This window comes from Lonchura striata, chromosome 3, assembly GCF_046129695.1.
Source record: "Lonchura striata isolate bLonStr1 chromosome 3, bLonStr1.mat, whole genome shotgun sequence".
NCBI classification, from domain to species: domain Eukaryota; kingdom Metazoa; phylum Chordata; class Aves; order Passeriformes; family Estrildidae; genus Lonchura; species Lonchura striata.
This window is the reverse complement of record NC_134605.1, coordinates 32,188,672-32,214,532: the sequence shown is the minus strand read 5'-3', so window position 1 is coordinate 32,214,532 and position 25,861 is coordinate 32,188,672. Positions and strand designations below refer to the sequence as shown.

At 37.1% G+C, this 25,861-nt stretch overlaps 1 protein-coding gene across 2 annotated transcripts in view; it reads left to right on the top strand.

Annotated features, from left to right (window-relative positions):
* The window catches only part of SMYD3 (SET and MYND domain containing 3), a 428,456-nt gene that overhangs the window by 344,621 nt on the left and 57,974 nt on the right, over positions 1-25,861 (top strand). For both annotated transcript variants that reach the window (XM_021550462.3, XM_021550461.3), the window contains exons 9-10: positions 14,900-14,987; positions 18,077-18,251. In XM_021550462.3, the coding sequence (XP_021406137.1) occupies positions 14,900-14,987; positions 18,077-18,251 (263 nt within the window). The remainder of the gene's footprint in view (positions 1-14,899; positions 14,988-18,076; positions 18,252-25,861) is intronic.

Sequence of the window (25,861 nt, the reverse complement as noted above, 5' to 3'; positions counted from 1 at the left end):
TTTCTGGGATCTCTTGTTCATTAACAAAGACAGCATGTCTTCAGCTTCTTAGCATTTCTTACATGACTTCTGAAGCTCCTTCCATCTTTCAGCATTGTACTTTTTTTCCTCTAAAGTGCAGTTCCAAAGACAGTGGCAAATGCACTGTGATCATTTTCCATGACAGCTTGGCTATCCTAATTGCTTTGGGACTGCCTCAGTGTGCTCTGGTCACTACTTGGCAGCATCCAGCTGCAGCTCACTTGGATTGTCAAGGTCATGGAAAAGATCTGGCTGTTCTTATAAATAGACATGAGGTGAAAGGTGTATTTAAAGTCTTTGCCTTTTCAGGTGATCCTTAATAGGGCAACCTGTATCAGTTTGGACCATCGAGTTCCTATTTAAAGCAAACATAGAAGCTAGGAGTGTGGCACCCTCCTGGGAGTCTTTGCTTTCTCAGTGAAGCAAAATCTCATTCCTTTCAGATCCAGCCATCTAATAGGAAACTTAAATCTTCTGGCAGATGTTTTAAGGAGGAACACTTTTTTTTTCCAAGGGAAGAGAGGGCATTCTCATCACTTTTTTAGACTGTTGCAGCTACATTTAAGTGCCTGGATCCTTCTGGATATCCAACTTCCTTGTGAATGTTAGAACTAGCTATTACTGGTAGGCTTTCTTTTTTCAGATGTCATTACTATAGCAGTCACTATTTGGTCTCTGTGGAATAACAAGCAGAAATAAGAATAGTCTCACTCTGGATTAGCAATCCAAAATAAATATAGAATATTGGGAGAGAAACAGCCATATGGGGATATATCAGAATATAAGGATAGATCAGAAAAATCACTTTCTAAATGCCTTTTCCTGCGATGATTTTGGACAGACCTTTTTTTCCTACATATGTATAGAAGCCAGTCATTGCATTATCTGAACTTGAATCTCTACATTCTCTTTCCCTAAGATTCCTATAAGGTCTTGTATGTTTCAGCCTGTCAAGGTGGTTTCAATAACAGTAGTACCCTAGGGAATAATCTTGATTTTGGGTGCTTTTTCTTGATCTTTTTATCAGTCAATTTTTTCTATTTTGCAGCGTGTTCGATCTTTTAAAATTCCATTAATTAGGTAATTTGATTGAAATATAAGTTTCAATTCAGATCCCATAAGTCAAAAAACAAAACAAAACAAAACAACAAAAAAAAAAAACCCAAAAAAAACCAAAAAGGATGTTGCAACTTTAAACTGCAGATTTCTGGACACAAAAATCTCTCTGGCTGAAGGTTGTCCACTTTGAGTAAAATAATATCTACATCACAGCCAGAATGACATTTTTAGAGCAGACCCTGTGGGGTAAGGGAATCCCACAACTCTCTTAGTGCTTCAGGTGATGGGTGAGACTCAGGTGAGTCCAAGATGTGCACTGTATCTTTTGTCTAGATTCCTGTTCCAAATCAAGTTAAATTAGGAACTTGGATTTTTTTTCTTTCATAGTGTGTATTTTAATGAGCTATGAATTTTAAAGAAAAAGTAAAAGAAAGTGAGTGAAAATAAAAAGGTTTTTCTCATTGGTTCTCTGGATGTAATCGAAATTCTTTCTAAGAGTAAAGAAATATATCATTTACCTTTAAAAACCCAAGCTAGGACAGCAAAATTGTATGGGCTGACCATAAAGTCAGCCTTTGTGGGCATGCTCTCTATTTTGATCCCTCCATTTTATTGCTTTGTCTCCTCTTAGACTCTCAGCTTTTGGGATAAATAACTCTTTTTACTCAGTGCAGTCTAAAAATCTACAAAATAATGTAGCTGTGATTCTGATACTGCCAGTTTGATAAATAATAGCAACATTAAAGTCAACAAATAATCTGAAATCACACCAAAATGGAGGAAGAAAAGAAGGTGGAAAAGTAGTCTACTGTTTATCAACAAATTTGTGAGTTTCTTGAAATAGGACACAATTTTATTAGCTCAGTGAAATTTTTTGCAATATGTCATCTTTAAGTAATTCCAGCTAAAGTTTTTGTTGTCTTTAATTCATTCCGTGTTGAAGACATTGTCTTGAAGACATCACCCAATACTACTTCACAGGAATCTTTTTCATTCTGAAGAAATGTTTTCAACTACGGTTCTTATAATTCTCCTTCATATCAGTGCATTATGTGTCTTTCTTTTCAGATTCTGAATATGCTTTCTGCATACTCCAAATTTCTGGTTCTTAATGCCATCCTGATTGTATACTATATACTTTATGATGCTTGGCAATTTGTCTTTTGTTTCGTTTTTCTTAGCCAAAAAAAAAATTGTCCTGATAAATCTTACCTTTCTTACAGTGTATTTTTTTCTGATATCGTTTACTGACCATACAGTGCCTGGAAATCACTAGAAATAAATGCTGCAAATATGGTAGGTGTAAATTCTTGGTAAAGATTAGTTTCATTGCAGTGCCTGTTGTCCCAGTTTACTGAAAATTCCAAACAGAGGAGAAAAATAATGGCAGGTTGTCTTAAGCAGGTTTGTGCACATTGAGCCCATAAGTATGACCACGGTTTTACCTTACATGGGTCAATAATGGCTTTAAAAAGGCTGGGAATAGTTTAACTTAGTGCTCCTGATTTTACTTTGGTAATCTACCCATCATTAAATTTATGAATTAACCATTCCCTCTCTTGGAAGAACACCATATTCTGTGAACCCTTTCACTGTGATCACTTTTTTGTGGTGGACAAGTACCTACACTGGACAAACACAGGTCTGAATGGGAAAAGCAGTATTGTATGCATGTATATTGCAAAGGTACATGCATGGAACATGCAAGGACTGTTTTAAAGATTTTCCTGTTTCATGAACAATATATTCCAAATCCAGTACATGGCAGGGATTGTTTTCTTTTTGTTTTGTGACCTTTGTTAGATACGGTGAAATAGGTAATAGCTATTTCATATCTCCCTCCATAAATTAGATGCTGAAATGCCCATTATACAAGTAAAATTTTAAAAATATGAGTTATTCTTTAGTATATCTCAGTATGAAACTTACTAAAAAGACTTGCATTGCTATTTCCCGTGCTACATTCTGAAAGTGCATCTTTCACTGTAGGCTTATTTAAATCAAGAGAGATGGCTTTCCTGCCAGCTGCCTCTAGGCTTTTAAACAGTCTTTCCAGGCCAAATTTTATTTTTCAAATATTGATTGACTGATTTAGAACCCTGTGGCAAGGTCATCAGGTATCATGACTTCACTCTAATTGCTTTTTAACAGTGTAATAATTCAAAATTGAGGTTCTGGCTGAATTAGTAGAAAGCACCATAGGTTGAGAAAGACAAAATCATCCTCTTCAATGCCTAAATCAGTTCCAGTCCTTAACTAATATTCTCTGAGGTTTATAAAAGCAAGAATGAGCCCATTTGAATAACAAGGAAGCCTGTAACTTTTGAGACTGCAAAACTGCAGACTAAATGCTTTGGCTTGAAAAATTGCTATGATAAGCAATCTGCCATATCAGCTTCTTGCCATAATTTAATTCATGTCACAACAATGCAATAACTAAAGCTGTAGTTATAAATTTTGTATTTGTAAGCTCAGTTCTGAGACATGAAGAGAAATTTTTGTGTGTGTAGGAGCTGTCAGGCTTTAGAAGGCTGTATGTACTCCAGCCACAAGAGTTAACACAGGATTGTGAATTTTTTTTGACCCACTGCAGGATGTCCTGCTGTTTTGCATGCGATTGCTCAGTGTATTGTATGGAAGATGTTGATTTTACCATAAGCGCTGGTTTGAACTCGGGACTCTAGTAAAACAGTGTATCACAATTCTGCCCAAGATTTATCTGAACACCATCATGAAGAAAAATATTTTGCTGCATCATATTGATTATGGTATGAATCTTTGTCTTAGTGTTGGATATAAACTAAAGCTCCTGTACTTCCTTTTACAATATCTAGACAACAAAATTTTACTCTCAAAGTATTTCTAGTATATAGCTTTATGTAAAGCTTGCATCATTCCCATGCACAAAAGAAATCCTTCTGAGCTCTGAGTGTATTAGATGTGATTCCAGCTACTATCAATAATACAGTAGTTTCAATCTCTAGACATTTTGTACAGTGGAGAATAATACTGTGAGGTTCAGTAGCTACTACACTGTATTTGGTTAAAGAAGGTGGGGGTCCATATAAAGTGAGCTGTTGCTCCCTTGCCACAAACCCTGACCTGCACAAGAAATGTTACAAAGAAAGTGCTGAGGGAGCTTTTTGGAAGGACAGCACTCATCCATCTGACTGGGAGAAATATTTTAGGACAGTTTGTCTGTTTTCAAGTAATGAGTGATGTACTTAGAGGAGAATACTTTTCAGGACATAAATAAATAGATTAATGGTACTGTGGGCTCTTTTGGAAAATTTGAAATCCAGTGTAGATTGTGTAACACCAAATTATGTTGTTGCATCAGGTCCCATGAACAATTGTTTTGAGGTAAGTCAAGATGTCTAATTTTCAGTACATATTTTGTGATGTAGGCTACTTCTTCTTGCTTTGAGTTATCTTGGCCCATTACCATTAAATGCTTAGGCATGTAAATACTTCTAACACTGGCAGTCAACAGGAGCCAGCTGCATGTTACCTATCCAAACAGTAAGTAAAGGCCCTGAGAAATATTCAAGGGTGTTACAATAGTTTCCATGGCCTTATGACATTTTAGAGAATGTCCTTTTCATTGTTTCATATTTTTTTATGAAAATGATTAAAATGTTCATAATATTGAATTGGAACAACAGAGTTCTAGAAAGATACTGGAAACTGTTTCAAGCACTCGTTTGCCTTATGGAGTGTTTCTGGCTGCTTCCCTTAAACCTTGTAAGAACTTTTACTGTTTAAGGTGGTGTTAGTCAAGGGCCAGTCAGTAATAATTCTCCAAAGAAGTTACTGAAATTACTAAAACACTATACATCATCTTTTTAAAGTATTTGCAAACCTCTTTAATTATATTAAACTAATATTAATCTAGTCATAAGTCAAATATGTTGGCAAAATTCTAGAGGAGGAAACTCTAGGTATTGTACTCACTCAGGGAGCTGCAGTTGTAAAAAATGAACTCAACCTCCTTTATTCATGACCTTAAAAGACTTGGGAGACTGGAGAGTATGGATTTGAGTACTCATGCTAAATATTCAAGAAGCATACTAGTGAGTTAGGAACCAGTTTTTATCAGTAGTCTAGGAATTTTGAGATCCAGCAAATATTTTAAGGTGTAGAGTGGATTGATCAGCTATGTGTGATCTTAATCATGTTGGTGAAGTAGAAAATATTTTTTTTACATTGCAGTTGTTATAAATGAGAATTTATTCAGCCAGATTAAAAATAAAAATAATTTTATTAGCGGTCAAATTCTATCTAGCCAGCCACACGGAAAGAACAGAGCCGAGCCTGGGATCAGCCCTGGGTGTGCAACAAGGAGTCAACCTCAGCAGAGGTCTTCCCCTATGCCCACACACCTCCATCCTGGCACAAGCGGTTTTTATAGGGAAAATCCCGCCTGAGTCCAAGATTTCAGCAGTCTTTTCTTCTATTCAGAGTCCATAGGTTAATAAGATTTGTAGCTATCATGCTGACATGGTAGTGTGGAGAAAGGTTTTAGAAAGGCCTTGGGAATGGTAAACTGAGGAAAAGGATACATTCATGTATGCCCCATTGTTTTAGAAAGGCTTTGGGAATGAGAAACTGAGGGAAAAGATACATTTCTGTATGCTCCACTGTTTCGGGAAAGTCCCGCTTCAGCATTCCTCTGTAGACCCCCTTCTCCCCACCCCTGAGCAGTTCCCATTGGACCCGGCCCCTGGGGTGGTTCTGATGTGCCTTAGCTGAACAGTATCCCCATTGTTTAGACCTTACCTCTTAATTTTGCTGTATAAAACTGTATCTGGGCAATAGCCCGGGGCCTTTGGTCCCTGCAACCGTTCAGGCAATACAATCTCTCTGGACAAGCATACCATTGGTCTCTCTGGGTCTCTTTATCCCGACTCCTTGCGGCGACTGAGGCAGCGCCGCAGCTCGGACCGTGCTAACCCACACGCTGCCTGGTGAGCCCAGGGCAGCGGGACCGCGGCAAAACCCCGGCCCCGAGAGGGGACAGCTAGCCGGAGGGTCCCGGGGGGCCGGGGAGGGACGGGGGACAGCGGCGAGTGACCCCCGAAAGCAACAAGTGGCGCCCAAAGTGGCGCAACAAGATTTTCTTTTTTGGTGATGAGGAGAAATAATTCAATGTCCGGAGTAGGTGAATTCTTGATGAGAGTTTACGGGAAGGCTGCATTCACATGGATCTGTCTGAGGATTCCCATGATATCCATCTCGAGCCATTAATGCGACAATCAGCACCGATGATCAACACCTGGAGTCCAGACATGACCCATCTCCTGGCGAGCAACATCCTTTTACTTGTAAATCAGTTTCCAATATACACCCAGTCTTGCCTGAAAAGAGTGGGGGAACTAATACAACAGGCATAATCTAACAAGTATCTAATATTACATATTTCATACAAGGAATGGAGCGAATGATATTTACTACACATAACACAGTATACATTATAAAACAGAATTACTATAGCTACAATTTCATCATGTGGAATCTCATGCATTAAGGTATTAAATTGTTTTGATATTAGTATTTAAAAATAGTATCTAAATTAATGTCAGTATATCTTCAGTGAGAACCAATAATTCAATGGGCACAGTTCAGATCACTAAAGCATATATTGAACTTCACAAGTAACTACACTTCTACTTAGTGAAATATTTAGTCATTTGCATAGATATTAACTTCCATGGGATTTACATATGCTTTTAAACTTAAGTGCATATTTTAGTGAACTAATGAATGTGGATTGGATTATACTTTGTGAATAACTGAAAATTCTGAGTATTTTGGACCTACAAATCTCTTCCGAGACACTAAATGCACTCATTGGCACTCCATATCTCCACAGTTTGCAGAATTAGGAAGATTTACCTTATAGCTGTCAGTTTGTGCGCTGTGAGAGATCTAGAGATTGTCTAAACAAATGTATAATGTTGAAGACAGTCTGTGAAAAACCAGTCTCACTGTTGCTAGGGATTAGGCTGAACAGTATCCTTGCTCAGGTAAATGAACTAACACAAAGGTTTGTTTTTGTACTGATGCTGGGAATTACAATGGAATTACAAATGTGACAAGAATTCTTGGGTGATCTGGCATAATGCCCTCTTTCACTCCTGCTAAGCTGTAATTTCCTTTGCTTTTCCTCACTTCTGGTTTTTATGTGTTGATAAGTAGTGAACTTCTATTTATTGTTCTTCCCACTATCCAATCAATTTTTTTTTTTCTGCTTGTAACCTATGCAGCTTGGATGGGAATTGTGCAGTCAGCCCTAAGCTTCTGGCACAGGGAGGTTTATAAAGGCACTGCTGTTATAGACACAAAACTCAGTCCTGTTGCTCATCATCCTGACTGAGGTCTTGAGCCTGCAAAGTGTCAGTCATCCCCAGGGGCCTGGGCTGTATGTGACACAAGGATAGCCCCTGTGCAAGTATGACTCCAAAAAGAGTAGCAGTATGTAAGGAACCTAGTTTAAATAAATATATGGTAAATACTTTGGTCAAAAACCAGAATGACTTATACTTTACTGAAATTACTTCAAGACTGCATTAAATACATGTGCCTTTCTTTTGAGGAGTATCCAGGTAGCAAGATGCTATGATGTAGTTTAGCTGCTTAGCCCTGTGTATTTATTATATTTTGACAGAACTATCTAGATACTGTCATGCTTTCTTGCTAGGTAGCCTAGCATCCTTTCATTTTGCTTTTTAAGGGAGAAAATGCTGTAGTAGTGTTTGTAACACTGTAGTAGTTTTTTGAGATTTTTATCACAAACTGTAGATATAAAACAGAAAAGCTCTAATTACAACACTTGATCTGGGAGCATTATTGGGTTTAAAGAAGTTCCGTTGAGTGCTGATGTTTGAAACTAAGGAAAACTTTGAGCCTTTTTTCTCTTACTACAGGAATTTTTATATATGCTCACTCTAAATATATAAAGACTCTAGAGCTTGTTCTGACAACATACTTAAATATTAAATCACCATAACAATTAGTTCTATATAATGCTTGCCAATTAATTCCAAAGTGTGTTCATAATAACACTGTTCGTACAGTACACAGCATTTTCATGAATGAAGTGGAAGTAATTGCAAAAACGTTGCCAGTAAAATTAATGAATGACAAAGACTAAGAGAATAATAAACATTTCTGAGAACAGGTAAATAATAAAGAGTAACTGGAATTGCTGGTAAATTTGACCTATTGAAACATAATGCACTACCAAAGATGATGCACATATTCTACATCTGAAAGGGGGATCTACAGTTATGATTTATTACACCACATCTCAGAGAGCTACAGGATAAATGTCATCATCTGAGCTAGTTGCTCTAGGCTTTCTTTATGGATGAAATAGAGAAGAATGAACACACTTTGACTGTTATTCATCTGACATATTTTAGAAGCCTGCTTTAGGCTAATATGAGTTGCACCAAGAGAGTGTTTCTTTGTCATATAGAAGAGTGGCCCAAATATCTACATTTGAGCAGATGAATCTCAGTGTGGGTGTCTGAACAGAAATGGAAAACATTGTGTTTTCCTCTGGCAAGGAAAGCAAATGTGACCCTTGAATCTATATAGCAAGGGAGTGAGTAGGAAGAATTATTTTCTTCACTACAAAACATTTATGAGATTGCCCGTATGTCATACAAAATACAGATGCAGTGATCTTTGAAAAGGCTGTTTAAAAATGTGTGTGTCTAAAAAAATCACAGAAATTAATAGCTGAAATGGGATTGCAGTGAAGGAGAATGGAGTATGACTCTGACAGAAATATAATTACTATTTTCTGCTGTGCAGAATTGTGAACCTGGCAGATATCGGACTTGCGGCTGTAGAAACTAAGAAGTGTTTGTCTGTTTGCTCCTCTTACCTTATAGTTTGGCTTAAATAAATCTAAGATGAATTTATCTTAGTCACATTTAATTTTGTTAAATTAAACTGACTTCTTAAAATAGACTTGCTGATCTTAACTTTCTCTATATGGAAAGCATCTCATTTTAATAAATTTCCCACAGCTCTTTTTGATGTCACTTTTAAATTTCTGCATAAGTATAGTAATGTTATAGCTAAGTTGGAAAATGTTAAGGGAAGGCTATTCATACTGCTCTGTGAAGGTGTTTGTCTTTTTGCACTACTTCTATGCAGAATCTGGGGGAACCTTCATCTTTATCTCAATGCCTAAGTAGAGCACTTAAATGTGAATGATGTGAAGAACTGCTAAATTTTCCAATATCTATATGATTTAGAGTGTTACCAGCCTGTGCAGCTCTTATGAACTTCCAGACACCAGAGCCAGTAATCCATGAAGAGCTGGTATTGATTGTGTGAGGGAATGTAGCCTGCCTAATGCTGAGCAATGTACTGCACAGATTTAATATGGCATCCAGCTCTAATATGTCTTATTTTACTCTGAGAATTCAAAAATAAAAAGTACAAATTCAATTTGTTCAGAAGTTAAAGCCCACCCCCTCCCAATAGCCTTACAGGGAACACAGTGTTGTTTTTGTCTGCAAATAGAGTACCTTTGGAATTGTCATGTGTCCCAGCCACGTGACAGAAAAGACAAGACTTCTGGCAAGGACAACCTTATGTGCGTTGCAAAGAATAGATAACTGGTATTTGTGAACCTGGCATTATTTTTCATGGAGCAGGACAAGGGAGCTTTTAAAACTTCAGAAATCGCATGTAAATCTTGAGTCATGACGGGGCTGTGTGCACTGATAATTTCATGTACTTATAGCTCTTAATGAAGTACTTTCACAACACTGAAGGTGAGTGAATCCTCAGCTGAAGCTGCAGGCTTCTATAAACCACAGCCCCTCAGCATTAGAAATGAGAAATATTTGAGTCTGAGTTTAAACTTTATCCAGAAAATGTTTCATAGGAGATGGCCTCAGCTATTTTGAGGAAGCACTCAAGTGTGGTTTTTCTTTTGCTATGTCTGTAGCTGCCTGCACCTGTGATTGCCTGGCAGGCCCTCATGCCCTCTTTGCTCTAAAGAACTCATGTCAGAAATTTCGTATAGCTGCAATATCACAGCTTGCATATCACATTTTCTCACTGACACTTTGCTTCATCTTTCTGAAAGGGAAACTTCAGAAGATGTGCGGTTTCTTTACTCATTTAATGTTTTTCTTTGCTGTCTAGCATAAAACAATGAGTTACTGAGTTTACTGGAAACAAACATTCAGTAGCTCCTGCACTTTTAAATAGAATCAGATAGAAAATCATTATTTATACTTTCAGAGTACAGTGTATCAGTTCTAAAATATCATGGCCTAATTTAAATGTGTATGAGCTCCTCTATTCTGTTCAGATGCACATCTGTAGTTGCTTAAATTTTTAGAATTTTTTAAAAATTAAGCAAATCATATGCGATGGACAACAATTTGTCTGAAATGTTTATGTATTTGAGGTATCCACAGCCTTTAAAGTATTAGAAGTATTACAATTCAGAAAATTTAAAAGCTGAAACTTCCACAAAAAGAGAGAACAGGGTTATCTGCTGCTGTTACATGGGATTATTATGATGTAGAAATAGATTTCGTGTTCAGAAAACACTATTATTATTATTATTTACTGTGATTTCTCAGTCTTGCAGAAATATATAGAATCATATTTCTTGTTAGACTTCTAATTTCTGTTTGAACTATGGTTTATATGTTTTTAGCCTTTGTAAAATTGACATTTGCTGGTTACATTGCATCATTTTAATCCATTTGTATATTTAGAAGAGCAGATAATTGGTCAGGGAAAACTTCAGTCCTTTTTCACTTGTCTCAGGGCAGCCTGGAAGTTCAATACCTCCTACAAAGCTTTGCTTTTTTCTGCCTATGTGGGACTGACTACCTGAATACTGAAAATAGGCAGAGGAGGAATTCAAATAGGAGGAATTCTGGGAAGGAGAAAAAGAGGCATAGGGGTTATTTACCATTTAGATTTTCCAGTTGCCACTTCTCCCTTTTTTTGAAGGGAGGTGGGGAATGCTTCATGGTTTCCTCTCTGTGGACAATGCTGGGCTTGTTTCTCTACCTCCAGCTATGATAAGGAGAAAGATTAAGTTTGTAGAGAGGACAGAAAATCCGTGTCTTATAATTGTACTGTAACCTAAATGTGAAAGGAAAATTAGTCCTAAATCAATCTTTGTAATGGTCAGGAGAGTTTTGGAGGTGCAGTGCATAACACACAAGCAGTGGTGGGGCTGTGGGAGCACTTTTGGGGAGAGGACAATGGTGCTTGCTGGTTACCATGTGCTTTTTTTGGTAAGAGAAATATCTTCTCTCAGAGGACATGTTGTCCATGTGGGAATCTTTTAGCAATCAGGATTTTTAATGCTGGGATCACAAAGAACAGTGATTGCTATCTCTGTGTGTGAAAGAATTGGTGCCTGAAATTAATAGAAAGGGAGCACTTTCAGGATGTGTAAGAAACAGAAGAGTAACTGGGGGAAGGAGTGGTGTGAAGGAACAGGAGGAAAGAGAAGCATTTATCTGTACTTTGTAGATTATACTCCTTTCTAAGGAGAGTTCCATTAAGGATGGAATGTGTTCAAGACACTCAAATTTCAGAAAAGATAGAGAGAGAAGTAATTTTTAGATACAAATACTAGAGAATGGAACAAGTGATTATTTTCAAATGCTTATTTCTGTGGTGTCTGATGCCTGTACTTTTTTCATGAGATGGTGCTTTTATAGTAAAATTTCCTATCACTTAAACCTAGAACTGCAGATCATTTTATATTTGACCAGTCTTCAAAAAGATTACAGTACTTATCAGATTCTTTCCAGGTTTCTTATTTCTCTCTATTTTGTTAATGCTTTGTAATTAGATTATCTGGTCTAATTATTTTTTGGACCAAAAGTAAAATATTTTGTTGTTCTGAGAAGCAAATTCTTGTGTTTAGTGTCAGAGTTAGAAATAAGGAAAATAATTATGCAGAAATTGCCAGCACTTCCTTCTTGCTCAAAAGCCTCTTTTTTTCTTCAGCTGGTATTCTTTTCTATAAGTGAAAAAAGTCTCTCTTTATTGTTGGCAGCTCTGCACACCTGGAGGTTTGACTGGGAACATGTTCTCAAAGGAGATGTTTGAAAGGATGTTACTCCACAGAAAGCTGTTTCTCCCGTAGAGTTATAGTCATGCTCTTAGATTGAATTTAAAAATTCAGTGTAACTTTTAATCATGTTTAATCATGTTTTAATCATAGCTTTTAATTATTTTCATAATTCCAACTCCAAGGCACTTTTGTGTTTTTAACTGGCTTAATTATACCACATGGCCATGACTTTGAAGGTGTTGTCCAAGGGAGAGAAACAACTTACCTGGAGAAACTTATTAGGCTGGAAGGCAGTGTTCCCAGTGACAACCTCTCTTTTTTTTTTTTTTGCAGCCCCTGCTTGGCTGCCTGTTTGGAAATAGCCTCCATACCTTGAACTAGAGCATTTAGGAAAGGACAGGATTTCTTTCATGTGTGGAAATCTGATGAAGAACAGTAGAAGTGTAAAATGCTGAGCCAGCTGTATCTTTGCTTGTCCTTATGTCAACCCAATCCCTAAAATGCCTCATATTGAGAAAACAGAAAATGTGTCAATGAAACCTGTGACTTAAATCTTTCCCAGAGCGGGGCATCCTGCCCAGATCCCTCCATCCTAAACTCTCATACAAAAAGGATCAAGGCCATGAATCCAGAGAGGGCTGGGGGATTTTTGGTCCAACAGACAGTCTATTCTCTACCTGGGTATGAAGCCAGTGTTGACTTAACCCTGAGCATTAGAGTGAAGGCTGGAACCCCCAACCTTGCCCTGCTTCATGATGCTAATTATTTGCTAGAAGACAACAATAACTCAAAAAGCTGCGCTAGACAGAGAAAGATTAATCCCATCTGAGTGAACACTTTACTCATTCATCCAGCAGTCTTGCTATGTGCAAATTGAGCCCTAAGTCTTTGTCCTTGCTGCGTAGTTTTTTTCCTTCTTTCATTTATAAATCTCTCTCAATTCCCATGCTTCTGAGGTTTTAGTTGCTAGGCTTACAATGTGTTGGAGAAACACTCTGAATGATACTTGGGCTAGTGAGAAAAGATAACTCAAAACAATTTTCCTGGTTTCATAGCTCCTTAAATGGAAGATTTCACAGACATCATTGTTAGTATCTTATAGGATGGATGATTTTTTTAGATCAGTCAATGAGCATCACTTGATCCATTAAGGCATTTTAAAGAGATTGTTTCAGGTTAACCAGCTGTGTTCAGAAGTAGAACAGTCCCACAAAAATCAGTAGAGGTTGCATTGGCAGTAAGAGATTCAGTGTCTGTCCACTGCAAAGCTGGAAGAGGGCTGGGCAGGTTTGTTCACTGTGTTGATAAAATTTTGGTGGTATGAGCTGGTTTGTCCTAACATTCACCTTATGCCTTCTGGTGGCAAATTCAGCTCTGCACAAAATTATTTCCAGGTGATAATTTTGATCAGAGAACTGATTGTAAGGGAACTTCATGTTCAAAATGCAGTGGGGTCAGGCCACCCTCATTGTAAGGCCCTACAGGAAGGTAGGGTAGCTGAGAACAACCTTGATTTAATCCTGATTTAATCACCCCAGGAATCCACAGAGGTCTGCTGTTTCATGAAGCAGATGGAAAGACAAACCTGCAAGTTAAATGTGAAACTGAGTGCTGATTCTTACTGTAAATTTCTTTTTCTGAATTTATGGCAAATGGGGAGCAGTGGAATAAGAAAATGATAAAATTCTAAGCAGTTACAGATGATGGGCTTTTCAGTGGAGGTACTTTTGTGATTCCTGGTGAGCATCTCTTGGTTACAAAGTGCTTGGTAAGATTTTAACACACTTTCTCTCTTCTTCTGTAGGCCTCTACACCTGCTGAAGGCTGATCTTTTTAGAACTGAATTTAAAATATTCCTGCAAGACTTTATACTTAAAAAACATCTTATTCAAAGTTGCAGGGCCTTTTATAAGGAGAGAGTGGTAATAAACTGCAGTGTATTCAAGGCCAGAGTTTTAAAGGTATTTAAGTTCTATAGCAATGGAAATTGAAGAACTAGATGCTTTTGGAAATCCCACAATATGCTTAACTGCATCTGTAGATGCTTTAATGCATTTGTTCCAAGTGGTTTGCCTAATGTTCAGTTAGTCACTGCTAGAGAGTTGAAATGGGAAACTTTCTCCTTAATGCTGTAGCCATTATTCATTTTTGCTTTCTTTTATGAGAAAGCAATAGGAAAATGTAGCTGTTTGTAGAATCCAATGGACTAGGGAAGAAATATTAATGATTTAAATGAAAGTTCAGCTTTTTTCTGAGTTGTAGACTTCTGGAACCTCATGTTTGTAACTGTAATGGAAGAAGCTGAACTTCCACTGTTTGTCTCTATAATCACCATGTGGTTAAGTAAAATTATTTGCTAAATCCTTTCTACAGTGTGCTTAGGGGAAGTCTTAGGTAGCAGGTCTTTGAAAGAATTTGATCTCCTCAATCCATTTTGATAATAAAAATGTGCTATTATTTGTTCTGATCAATCATAGTTCTTGTTGCAAGCTTAATATCTGATTTGAGTGTTTAATGTTTTCAAGTTTGCATTCATTTTTCTTTATATTATCTCATTTGCTTACAAAAAGAGTGTGAGTATGAATTCCAGATGAAATGGGTTTTTTGCGTTTACAAAAAATAGCAATACAGTTTCTACTCGTTGCTTTTAACAGTGAAGTCCTTTTACCCTGTTTTTCATCTTTACTGCATATTGTCATTTTACTGGTTTTCTCATTATTTGCATTTGTTTCCATTATCCAGGATGCTGAGAAATTGGCTGGTGAAGAACATGCCTGGAAAGAAGTCAAAGATGCTGTAAATGAACTGGGATATCCAAAATCAAAAGAAGGTATCCTTTCAGTGACAGGCTGCAGTCCATCATTCAGTTGTGAAAAGATCCCTTTAGTATGCAGTTAATCTCTTGAGATTAGTTTCCTTACATTTACATTCTTTTTATTGTAATGTGTTTTAATTAATCTGATGTTTAAAATGTGTAAAAATTTTAACTGTATTAATAAGAGGCTCTCATTACTTGGAGTGGAACTGCTTTGTGGCAGGGATAGTAGCTACCAAGAACATGAAGAGATATTTTGGCTCTGATTTAGATTTCGTCTATCACAGCCCACCATTTTGTTTAAATCCACTTCTAAATGAAAGAAAGCTTAATTTAGAATGTTGTTAAATTCTTTTTTCCATTGAACATTTACAGGTTCTCATTCTTTGCATAAAAATGACAATAACAAGGAAATAATCACAGACAGGTTCACAGCAGACATTATAGCATCATTATAATAAGATATAATAATATATAATAATTGATAATTAAGCAAATTTAATGAAATTACCGTGCATTAATAAACAGAACTGCTGTCTAATGGCTGTCATGTAAATATTCAATCCAATTAAAGAAATTAGTGAACAGCAGCAACCAAGAAAAGATGAGCAGAAGAGAGGTGGACATTTTTACTAGAATACTATGGGTTTATTCATCTCTTTCTTATCTTGGTCTATTCAGTGGAATTTCTCTGCCTGGGAATTTGGCCTATTGTAGCAAGATGCCTTACCATTTTGAGAAACATGGGCTTTCTCTCAAGCTATAAAGAATTTAATCTTCCAGTACTCCTTCTTGGCAGCATGAAAAACAAGTTTGCATAGTGATATTCCAGGCTGGAAGCAAGTGATCACAATTTCCCATCCAGAGAGATTAATTTTTTAGCAAAGGGGAAACAATCATCTCACCTTGTTTTAATCTCACATAGTTTCTAGTTTGTTTTAAGTTCCTCTGTAGTCACTGCATTGAAACAGACAGTACTAAAATAGATCTTCAGGGCCCATGTTTCAACCTGCATGTTAAATTATAGATATGCAACCCAAAGGTGCAATAGCTCCTAATACTTAAACTGTGTAGTGAGAATACTGGTCCTATTTAATGTTCCTGTATTGAATTGCAGGAGAAGTTGCATTAATGTATTTTGTAAGTGTCTTTAAGATTACTGATTTAACTGATACTTAAAAATTAATCAAATGCACGATAAAAGGCATCTGAACTAGTTGGAAAAATCAATTCTTGTTATCTGTTCAGCTTCTGTTCTCAGTCATGCACTATTTGAAATGTGTCATCTTTCCTTTCACCATATCACAATAGCAGTGTTAACTGACATGCAGTGGCAAGTGCAGTATTGAAGAGGGAACTTGACTTTTGTCCACTTGCCAATAATGAGTAGAAAACCTTCCTGGCAGACTGAGACACATAGTTATTAGCTCCTGCAAATATCATTTGTTTAACAAATTAAACCAACAGTTTCTACAGTTGAGAAAGTTGGTGACTCCCACACTCTGACCTACTGACTGTAACTGATGTGGTGTTGAAATGCTAAATTTACAGTTAGAGCTGCTTGGGGCAGTCCTCCTCTACTCCTGGACTGATGTAGGACATGCAGCTCTTTGGTACTGTTGCAGCTGATGGCAGGTTTTCTAGTTTGCAATTTTACATACCTGCAAATTTGGTCCCAAGAGATTTTGTTACATCTACTATCACATGCTACTAGCACATCTACTATCAGATGCTAGTGAGTGAACAAAGCAGAATAATGAGAAGTAAAAGAAGATGTACTGTGCATCAGGTAAAATGATAATCTTTCAAGAATGTCAGTGGTTTGTATTTTCTACAAAAATTGTATGAAGTGGAAATAACATCCCTCATTCTTCTGATTTTTGTCCTTAATCAGTTGTAAAGAATACATGGATGTTTGCCAAAGATATAAAGGTTAAGGTGCAATGTTATAATAACACATTTCTTCCTTTATAAGCCTCTTTCAATCCAAGGGCATGAGAGCAATTCACAAATAATTAGTTTAGCCTTGTAACAGCCATGCTATAAATCTTGGCCCATGGTGGTAGCATTCTTAAATTTAAGTGTGTAAATATTCCTATGTTCAAGATGGACTAATTACTTAATCACAGGTTTGTCATTGTGCATTTTAAATTCATTGCTGGATTAGTTTGAATAATACGTGCAATAATTGGTGAAGATAACTGCTGGACTTCCTTGAGCTCCCATGGGTACATTCACAGGTGGTAATACTCATTTGAAAACTGCAAGTTTTGGGGTTCAGATTAGGTGTGGTCAGAGAGAGAAGAATCTGGTCCACAGACAAGTCAGATCAGTGCAGAATGTAATGAAAAAGTGATTTGTGCTAAGGAATATCTAAATAAAGTGAGTGGAAGGTTATCTTCCCTCCATTCCAAACTCACAAAATAATCTTCTTGTAGCATGGGAGGTGAAAATCTCCTTTACTGACAGGATCATTAGTCCTGAACTACAATCAGACATCAAAACTGTGATTCTTTTGTTTCTCATGCATGAAATGTGCAGTTGTACATGAAAAAACAAATCACAATGCTCTTCATGAGTGTTTCAAGGAAAAAAAATAATTAATTTAAGAAAAGGTTCTAATTTAATGAGAGTTCTAAAAAAATGTGCAGCATAAAATAACAAGTCTTTTGTTGTTGTTGTTGTTTTTTGTTTTTAAATTATTTTTTTAGCTGCTGGGACTTTTTAAAAGTAACTTCCATGGAGTCTTTCCCTTGTCTTTAAGAACTGGAGTGTTTTAAGTAAACAATGTTTCAGTACCTAAATAAAAGTTATTTGAATTTTTTTATGTATTAAAATATCCTTGCAATTTTTAATTTTTTTTTTTTTTTTACCATTTATTGCTAAAATACTGCCTTCTTTAGAAATTGTTTTGCTACATGTAAACAAAACACAGTTACCTAAGCTGCTACTCCAGCATTTAAGTATTCAAGAATTTTTGCAGTCTGGAATGATGACAGTTTTTCTATTTTAATGCTTTGAGGCTCTTACTCCTTGCTAAACAGCATTTAGAAGTTGTATTTTTGTCTGATTAAATATATTTCTTTAACTGAGGCCAATAACAGAGTGGAAGCATGTTCTGGCAAGATGCCAGAATCTCTTGAAGAGCAACAAGGGTCATCTACCAGATACAAATATCTATCAGCTGAAAATGCTTGACTGTGCCATGGATGCCTGTATTAACCTTGAATCCTGGGAAGAAGCATTGTATTATGGCAGCAGGACTCTGGAACCATACAGGTAAGGGATGTAATTGGTTCAACTGATCTCAAAGATAGGGGAGAGCTGGCTGTCTCATTAAAAGTGAAGACTACTTCATCTTGGTATTTCTTACTATTTTTTATTTCTTGTGTGTACCTTGCGTTGCTTTCTATGTTAGTGAATGAGACAGGATGCTCATTCTGCTTTCACAGTCAGGCTGAAAGCAAATAAAAAGATAACAGGAACCTATAATAATAATAATAATAATAATAACTGATTATTATCTCCTTGCTTTTTCATGTGTTCAGATGCTGCCCCATCCCTAATCAGGTGTTTCAGGCACCATTGACATGAGGGTATCAGTGTTTTATGCTGAGATAGAGCAAAAGCGAGGGACAGGTGGCTGGTTGAAATTTGTATTCTCCCTATACTCTATACATAGATTTTGCAGAAAGAATAAAAAAGTCTTGCAAAATGCAGGAAATTAAAAAGCTCCTGGTTCTTATTTTGGGGAGCAATCAAGGTAGTGAATGACTTGGTTTTCTTCTCTCCTAATCAGTACTTGTTCCTGTGCTGTGTGCTGGGAAAGTTCCTGAGTCTGATGGTCTTTTGTTGATAAGGAAGGGCAGCCTAGGAGTTCATACATAATGTGTTAAGGCTTGAAGTTGTTGGAGCCTGGAGTTGTAATGCAACTTTGGTCATCTAGTAGAAAAAGGGCAGGTGCTTCTTCTTTGGTCAGTGTGCTAAAAGCTTTAGAAGACTCACATCTTTGGTTTCTGAATAGTTGCATTGTTTGTAACTAAGTGTTAGCCTACACTGAGTGTCCAGTTACAATGTCATTCACACATGAATGTTTGTTCTTGGGAAGGTATTTTTAGAGCATCCATTTCTTCTCTCTTGGTGCACCACATGATGTTTCAATACGATATGTGATGCTGAGAAGTATGAGGAGTATGCTAGAGCTGAGCAATATGCTCTGCCGTGAATATGAACACTTCAGATGTTATGTATTTTCCTTAATCAAATGGAGATACCATCACCATTCAGCATTTTGCCTGAGGAAATCCCATCACTGTCGAGGCAGGATGGGAATGAGAAGACTTTGACTTAGAAGGCTGCTGAGAGTAAAATTTTGGTTTATTTAAAATATACTGCTCTTTTATATAGAGCTTCGTGAGGACCAACTCTATTGGTCCTGAAGTGAAAATAACCCACAGCATTGTTGCCAAGTGTTTGACGCACAGTGATAGAACATAACTATAAACAATGTGAACAACAAGAGAGATAAAGAATTATTTATATTCTTCTCTAACTCTTTCCCAGGCTTCAGCCTGGCTAGAAACTTTCTGTTTCTCTCTTTGACTGAATCTGAGACCCACAAAATCCCATGTGGCAGCCCATTCCTGAATAAAACTCAGGGCTTCACTTGAGGAACACAGTGTTTCAGAGCTTTCACTTAAAAGTGATCATTGATAAAACCTGAATAGGCTATGGTGCATCACAACTATGGAGTAGCTCTGTGTTCATAATGACTAATCATTTTCGTAGGGAAGGACATGAGTGCCTAAAAGTTTTCACATTTCTTCAGGGTGAAATTCATGTTGTGCATGTCCCACTTAACCTTTTATGCAGGCTTATGTAGTACTGCAGCAGTACATGCTTCCTGCCAGTGTTCTACCTTGTGGCACACTTCAGATGAACAGAGCAGTATGCATGTTTGAATGTTCCCCTATTAAATAAAAAAACCCCAAACCTTGGTTGTTTTGGATTGGGTTTTTTATAAGTTGTTTGCTCGGTTCTTCACAACTGAAAACTGAGCATTTTTTTTCTGCAGACATTTCTGAGAGCAGAGATTACAGTGAGACCATGTGCAATCTTACCAGATAATTTAATAAAGCTTTCTCTGTTTTGCTTGCTGAAGTGTACCATAGTTTTCAAGCTGTTTCATGCAGCAGTTTGGAGATGAAGGATTTGATTGTGCCTCTAATTAGCATCTCTTAAGCTAATAATTATTTACATGAGATATTTGACCTTTTTTGCATCTTGGAGTGCTTGTCATTTTTCTCTCCTCATGCAAAAGCATTATTTAAGAGAGATTTTCAGTGGCTTCTTTTTCTTTATACCTTCAAGTCATCACTACAAGCTTTGAAACACCTGAAACAAAATCCTCAGTTTCTCATTACAACAAATGGTGCCCTAAGCAGCAGGAGAGCAAATCCTAGGAAATCCTTTGGGATACATTGAATTTCTCCTGTTGAATCAATCTACTGCTTGGCTGCTCCTGCAGTTCCATTATAGCTACCTATTTTCCTTTCCTCAGCTCTGGAAAAAGTATTCATACAGATCTCCACAGGAAATCGCCTGAGAATTCACACAGTCCATATAAATAGGAAATCACTGTTATAACTTTAAAGGCTCTAGAGATTTGGTCAGAACCCGTTTTAATTTCGGGTAATGTGTTTATTGTGCATTTTCCATTTCTTTAGCAGCAGGATTAATTTTCAGTGCTGTGTGACACATTGTATCATAATCTATGTTTTCATTGTTATGGTTGCTGACTCTTCAGAATCATCCATTTCATGTAAGTGGCAGAGATAGATCTGTACTACATAAAACTGATTAGTCATGCTGGATACCAGGCCTGTGTTTTAGGTAGCAATAATAACCTATAAGAAGCATTGTTCAGGACCTCTGAAATGGTTTAACAAAAAGAAAGGAAGTGCCTGCCAAGATGAAAAGCTGCCTTCTCTTTTTGTGCCAAACCCTAGCCATCCATTTTTTTTCTTAAAACCTACAACATGTACTTTCACTGAATAGCCTAAGCCAAGTGTATCTACATGGCTTTCCTTGTAAATGTCCCATTAAAAGCCTGTCTGTCCAAGAGCCTTAACCAAAGTTAAGATATTTGCCTAAGTAAAAGCTGCCCCATGTCATAGTCAGCACTCAGCAGCTTGCAAAAATAAACTTCCTTTCAAAAATCCTCATGAGCCTTAACCACAGAATAACAGAATATCAGCAAGAGGTGTTACATGGGTTTGTCATGTCTCAGTTAGCACATTCACACTCTGGTCTGACTGCTGCTCATGAAGGATCAGATTCAGAGATACTGAGAAAGACAGATTTTCCTTAGGTTACCTCAGAGGAAGGACCCAGCATTTAGCCCTCAAATTACTGACAAGGCACATATGTTCTGGGGATTAGGTTTGGGGTATATTTTCCCCATGTCTCAAGTATTCAGTGCTTTACGTTGCTGCCAGAGTGGAAAAATGCATCTGTTATAAAACTCTGCTAGATGTCCTTAGCTATTGTGACAAGGGTAAGAGGAGGAAAAAAACTTGACACCACAGGCCTGCTGGGTTTACCTTCTGGATAGCACCATGTCACCTCTTTGGGCTCAGGGCACATCAGGTCCGGTGAGATTCTGATACAGAGACAACAAAAATGTTCATCGATTTCTGCTCTGCACTGCTTATAAACCCCGCTGAATTTCAAGCTAATGTAGAAATCCCACTGATCTTCAGATGGGTTGTTTTAATTGAAAACCCTTAATCTCCAGTGCTGCAGCATTAAGGGTAACTGGAGGGTTTCAATATACACAAGAAAATTCCTTAAATTCCTTCTTTTCATTCCATACAGAAATGTTGTGCAGAAATGCTGCTCTGACTCTTCACCCAGCAGCCTTGCACGTCCTTCCCCCTCCAACCCCTCTCCACCGAGTCAGCACAAATGCAGGGCTTGTGCAATGTGACTGCTCTGCTTTTGCAGTGGGAGGGAGCTGGGTAGGTGCAAGCACCCCATATTTGTGCTATCTGTGCATCATTTGCCTGCCCTTCTACCTTCTCCTATTCTCTATTGCTTCCAGTAATATTTTGTAGTACCCCATTACTTCGCCTTCTGGCAGTGACTGAATTTGTTCAGGGAACAAGGAAAGCAGTCCCTGTGAGGGAAGTTTTGGATTGTTCTGTAAAGGGCTGGGATTAAGAACAGTGGCTGATATGTTCTTGTTTTTTTCTGAGAACATGGTTGAATTTTCATTGGGTTAATGAAATGCCAGCCAGGAATTTTAGATTTAGAATTCTAATTCAGTATATATGATGGTCTTTATTTTCTAAGTATGTGAACTTCAATCAAGAGGCAGATTAAAAATTGGTGGTTGCTATTCTTTTCTTGAAACACAATCTTGTAAAAAAGCTGAAAAAAACCTGTAGAACTTACTATTCTTGGAATTAACTCTGAACCTATTTTCTCTTCTTCAAGAAGGATTTTCAGTAAATAGTCTGACTTGCTTTTGGTCTGATTTTCCCCCTTTTTGAATACATATAGAGAAAAAATCCTGTTCTTACAGGTATGTGTTTTGCAATACAGATGAGATATATGCAATGACTGGAAATCTTTTTTTTTTTTTTTTTTTTAATCAACTGTATATGGGTCTTTACTGAGCTCAACAGACTTCTGTGTAGTGGCTAGTTCTGAGGCACTTGAATTTGTCTTTATATTGAAAGCTAGAGATCTGAAAAATATCCCCAAAACTGCACTGCAGTGATAACCAGGGCCACTGGGGGATGCTACTGCTTAAGGGTTACAGCCCGGATTCGTTGCCCCTCGGCACCCTGGTTATGGAAGGTCCCCTGGGGATTCGTGCGTGCGTGGCTGCCCGGTTTCTCAACCTAGAGACAGTACTAATTCCGTGACCAAAGTTCAATGTCTTAATCATAAACCATCAGTTGTAAACATAAATCTTACCTCTGGGATCACCTGAGAGGGAGAGAAAAATGTCAAGGTGGAGAAAGCAATTTAAAGAAATAATGAAACAAAGAACAGGAAGAACTAAATCTTCCTTATTCACTTTGCTGGAGGTTTTAGAAAATGCCCATGGCATTTAATGTTTAGAGCAAAATGTGTCAAAAGAAGAGGAAAACCCAGTATAAATAAGAGAGTGTATTGTCTCTGGTTAATTATAGGTAATTCTTCCAAAAGACAGATGTTTCTAGCAATATTTGCACAGTTTTTGGCTTCAGTGTACCTATTTGTCCATACACAGGGATAATGCTTATCACTGGGCTGATATGTTTAGGAATCCATTAAAACACTTCAGCAGCCCACTTCTGTCTTCCATTCCTGCTCTCCAGTCCCAACAGCCTTTTCCAAAAATTGAAAAAGAGAGGTTTCACATCTGAAGTCTGGTGCCTAAATTATCTATGACCCGATCAATCCCTTTCCCATGTAGGAAATGGATTTTGTCTTTTGCTGGTTTCTTGCTTTGTACTTCTGCATAGCACCATCACCTTAAGTTCTTTGGTTCTATCCTAGTTTTGTTTTTCTTGTTTCCATTACAGCCATGAGTGGTCCCCCAAAGTGATACTGACCTACATAATCCTCAATGACTTCCATAAACTCACAATCCAATACGTGCTTCACCTTCTACCTTTCTTCATTTTCATATATTTTGCGTATGGGTAAAAATTCTTACTATTCTCTCCAGTCATGCCAGCTGGTTTTTGGGTATAATTTTGATGTCACTGGTTTGTCCAATGTACTCTGTCACCCATGAGTAGAAATTCAGCAACAGCAGTGTTAATTTGCAGTACCATGGTCAGTATATGCCATATTTCTTAGGCTAAGGTTTCCTTAAATAGCTTTGTTGCTGCAAGATTTTTGGGTCAGTACATGTCCAGTAGCTCTATATTTGTATACTGGTGCTTACTCTCTTCAGTTTTAGCTTCTAGTTTCAGGTTTAGTTTCTAGTTTCATCTTTCATTTATGTCAAGAGCTATTTGAATTTGAATTTTACAGGTAGTGATCTCTTATTGAGATTAGTGAACTAAATCAGTTTCACAGAGTTGCTTATTTCTCTGACACAACTACAGGTGTTGATTTCACTTCTCACATACATTTCTAGGTGTTCTTAGATTTCACAGATCTTGAAAGTTCTATTTTCTTTGCAATGATTACTTCATCTGCAGGGATTTCTTTTGGGTTTTGTTGTTTTTTTTTTCACTGTAGGATCACTTTCACATCAAGGTGTTAGACCATTCAGAGGTTCATGCTTTATTTCAAATAAGAATTTCAGTCCCAGTCTGTCTGCCTACCAGAGCCAAAAGATTCAGTTTGGTTTTGGTGTTTCTTGGTTTGTTCACTTTTCTTTTTTTAATTAAGCAGTAATAGTTGGTATTTTTGTCTTGTAATCAGGGGATCCCTTCTTGGTTTTTTGTACATGCATGCTTGCAATTTACAAAGTAAGGACTTATGCAGCCATTACCAGAGCTCTTTTCATTAGTCTGCTTACTCTTACACACCAGTTAAAGAACACACATTAAAAAACAGAAATGAGTATATGCGATGAAGAGAGCCTGACAGAGGAATGGTTGAACGACAAGGGACATGATACTGTAAAATTAATCCAAATAGGGAGGGCTACGTGACTGCTGCAAAGTTCGCATGGCCCTGAAGAGTAGATGGTGTGCAGAAAGCAGGATATTGAAACTGCTTGGTATGTAGAAGTAGATAGAGAAGAACAAAGGGGTACTAAGCTGTTCTAACTGCAAGGCCAGCTGGACAGGCATGTATCGATCATAAAGATACTTTTAAGATAATAGTACAAGTCACATAGCAACCAATCATGAGCTTGGCTTTTGCAATATGTATGAGCTAATTAACGAACATGTATAAACTGTGTAATCTGTTATAATAAACTGAGACTTGATGATCATGATATCATAAGTCTTGTCTCCCGCGGCATTTCCCTCTAACAATGCATGAGCAGATATTACAGACTTGTGTGCTGTGAAAAAAAATACAACATAGTTGTTCTATTGAAACAATTTTGAGAACAATTTTGGAGAATTTACAGTGTCAGTATGGATTTTGCTAAGAAAAAAAAGGTGGAATTGATGGCATACAAATTCTAAACAAAGGTTTGGTTACAACCCTAAAAACTAAAACCTAAGCTTAAGTGGGGTTGGGAAGGGATTTCAAGGGAACAATTAACAGTTAAAAAATAGAGACATATGAAACATCTATGGCATTTTGGATTCCTTTGACAGTAACTGAACATTGTTTTGCAAAAGCTATTTTGAGGGAGAAATGGTGAAAGGAGAAAATAGGAGGAGAATCACTTACAAAGACAGATAAATTACAATTATATCTCTGATGAAAGAGAAAAAAAAGAGAGGGCATGAAGGAAATGGGAGCAGAGAAGCTGTAAGGAACAATGCATTCTCTGAGGGGAGAATTAGGAAGAGTCTGATTTTAGTAATAAAATAACTATTTATTTTTTTGAATAAATTGTCAATTTGAGTGGACTAAGCAGAGAGAGGAGACTTAGCAGTACTTCCAAGGAGGAAATCCATTAAGAGTTTCTGTTGGAGATGTGAACCATAGTGAAAAACTTGTGATATTGTAGTAGAATTGTGGTATTTAAGCAAGAAAACAGAGATAATAGAGAAAAAGGATGAAAAGGATGAAAAAGATGAAAAGGCAGGTTTTTTTCCCTATTGAAATCCAGAAAAGTTACTGAAAAGGAAAACCATAGTCATGAGGAAGAGAAGAGGAAAGGAGCAATGGATAAGGAGAGCAAAGAAATTGAAGAATGTAGTTTGTTTAAAGAGTGAATCAATGTGAATGGCCAGGGAGAGTGAGAGATGGAAAGA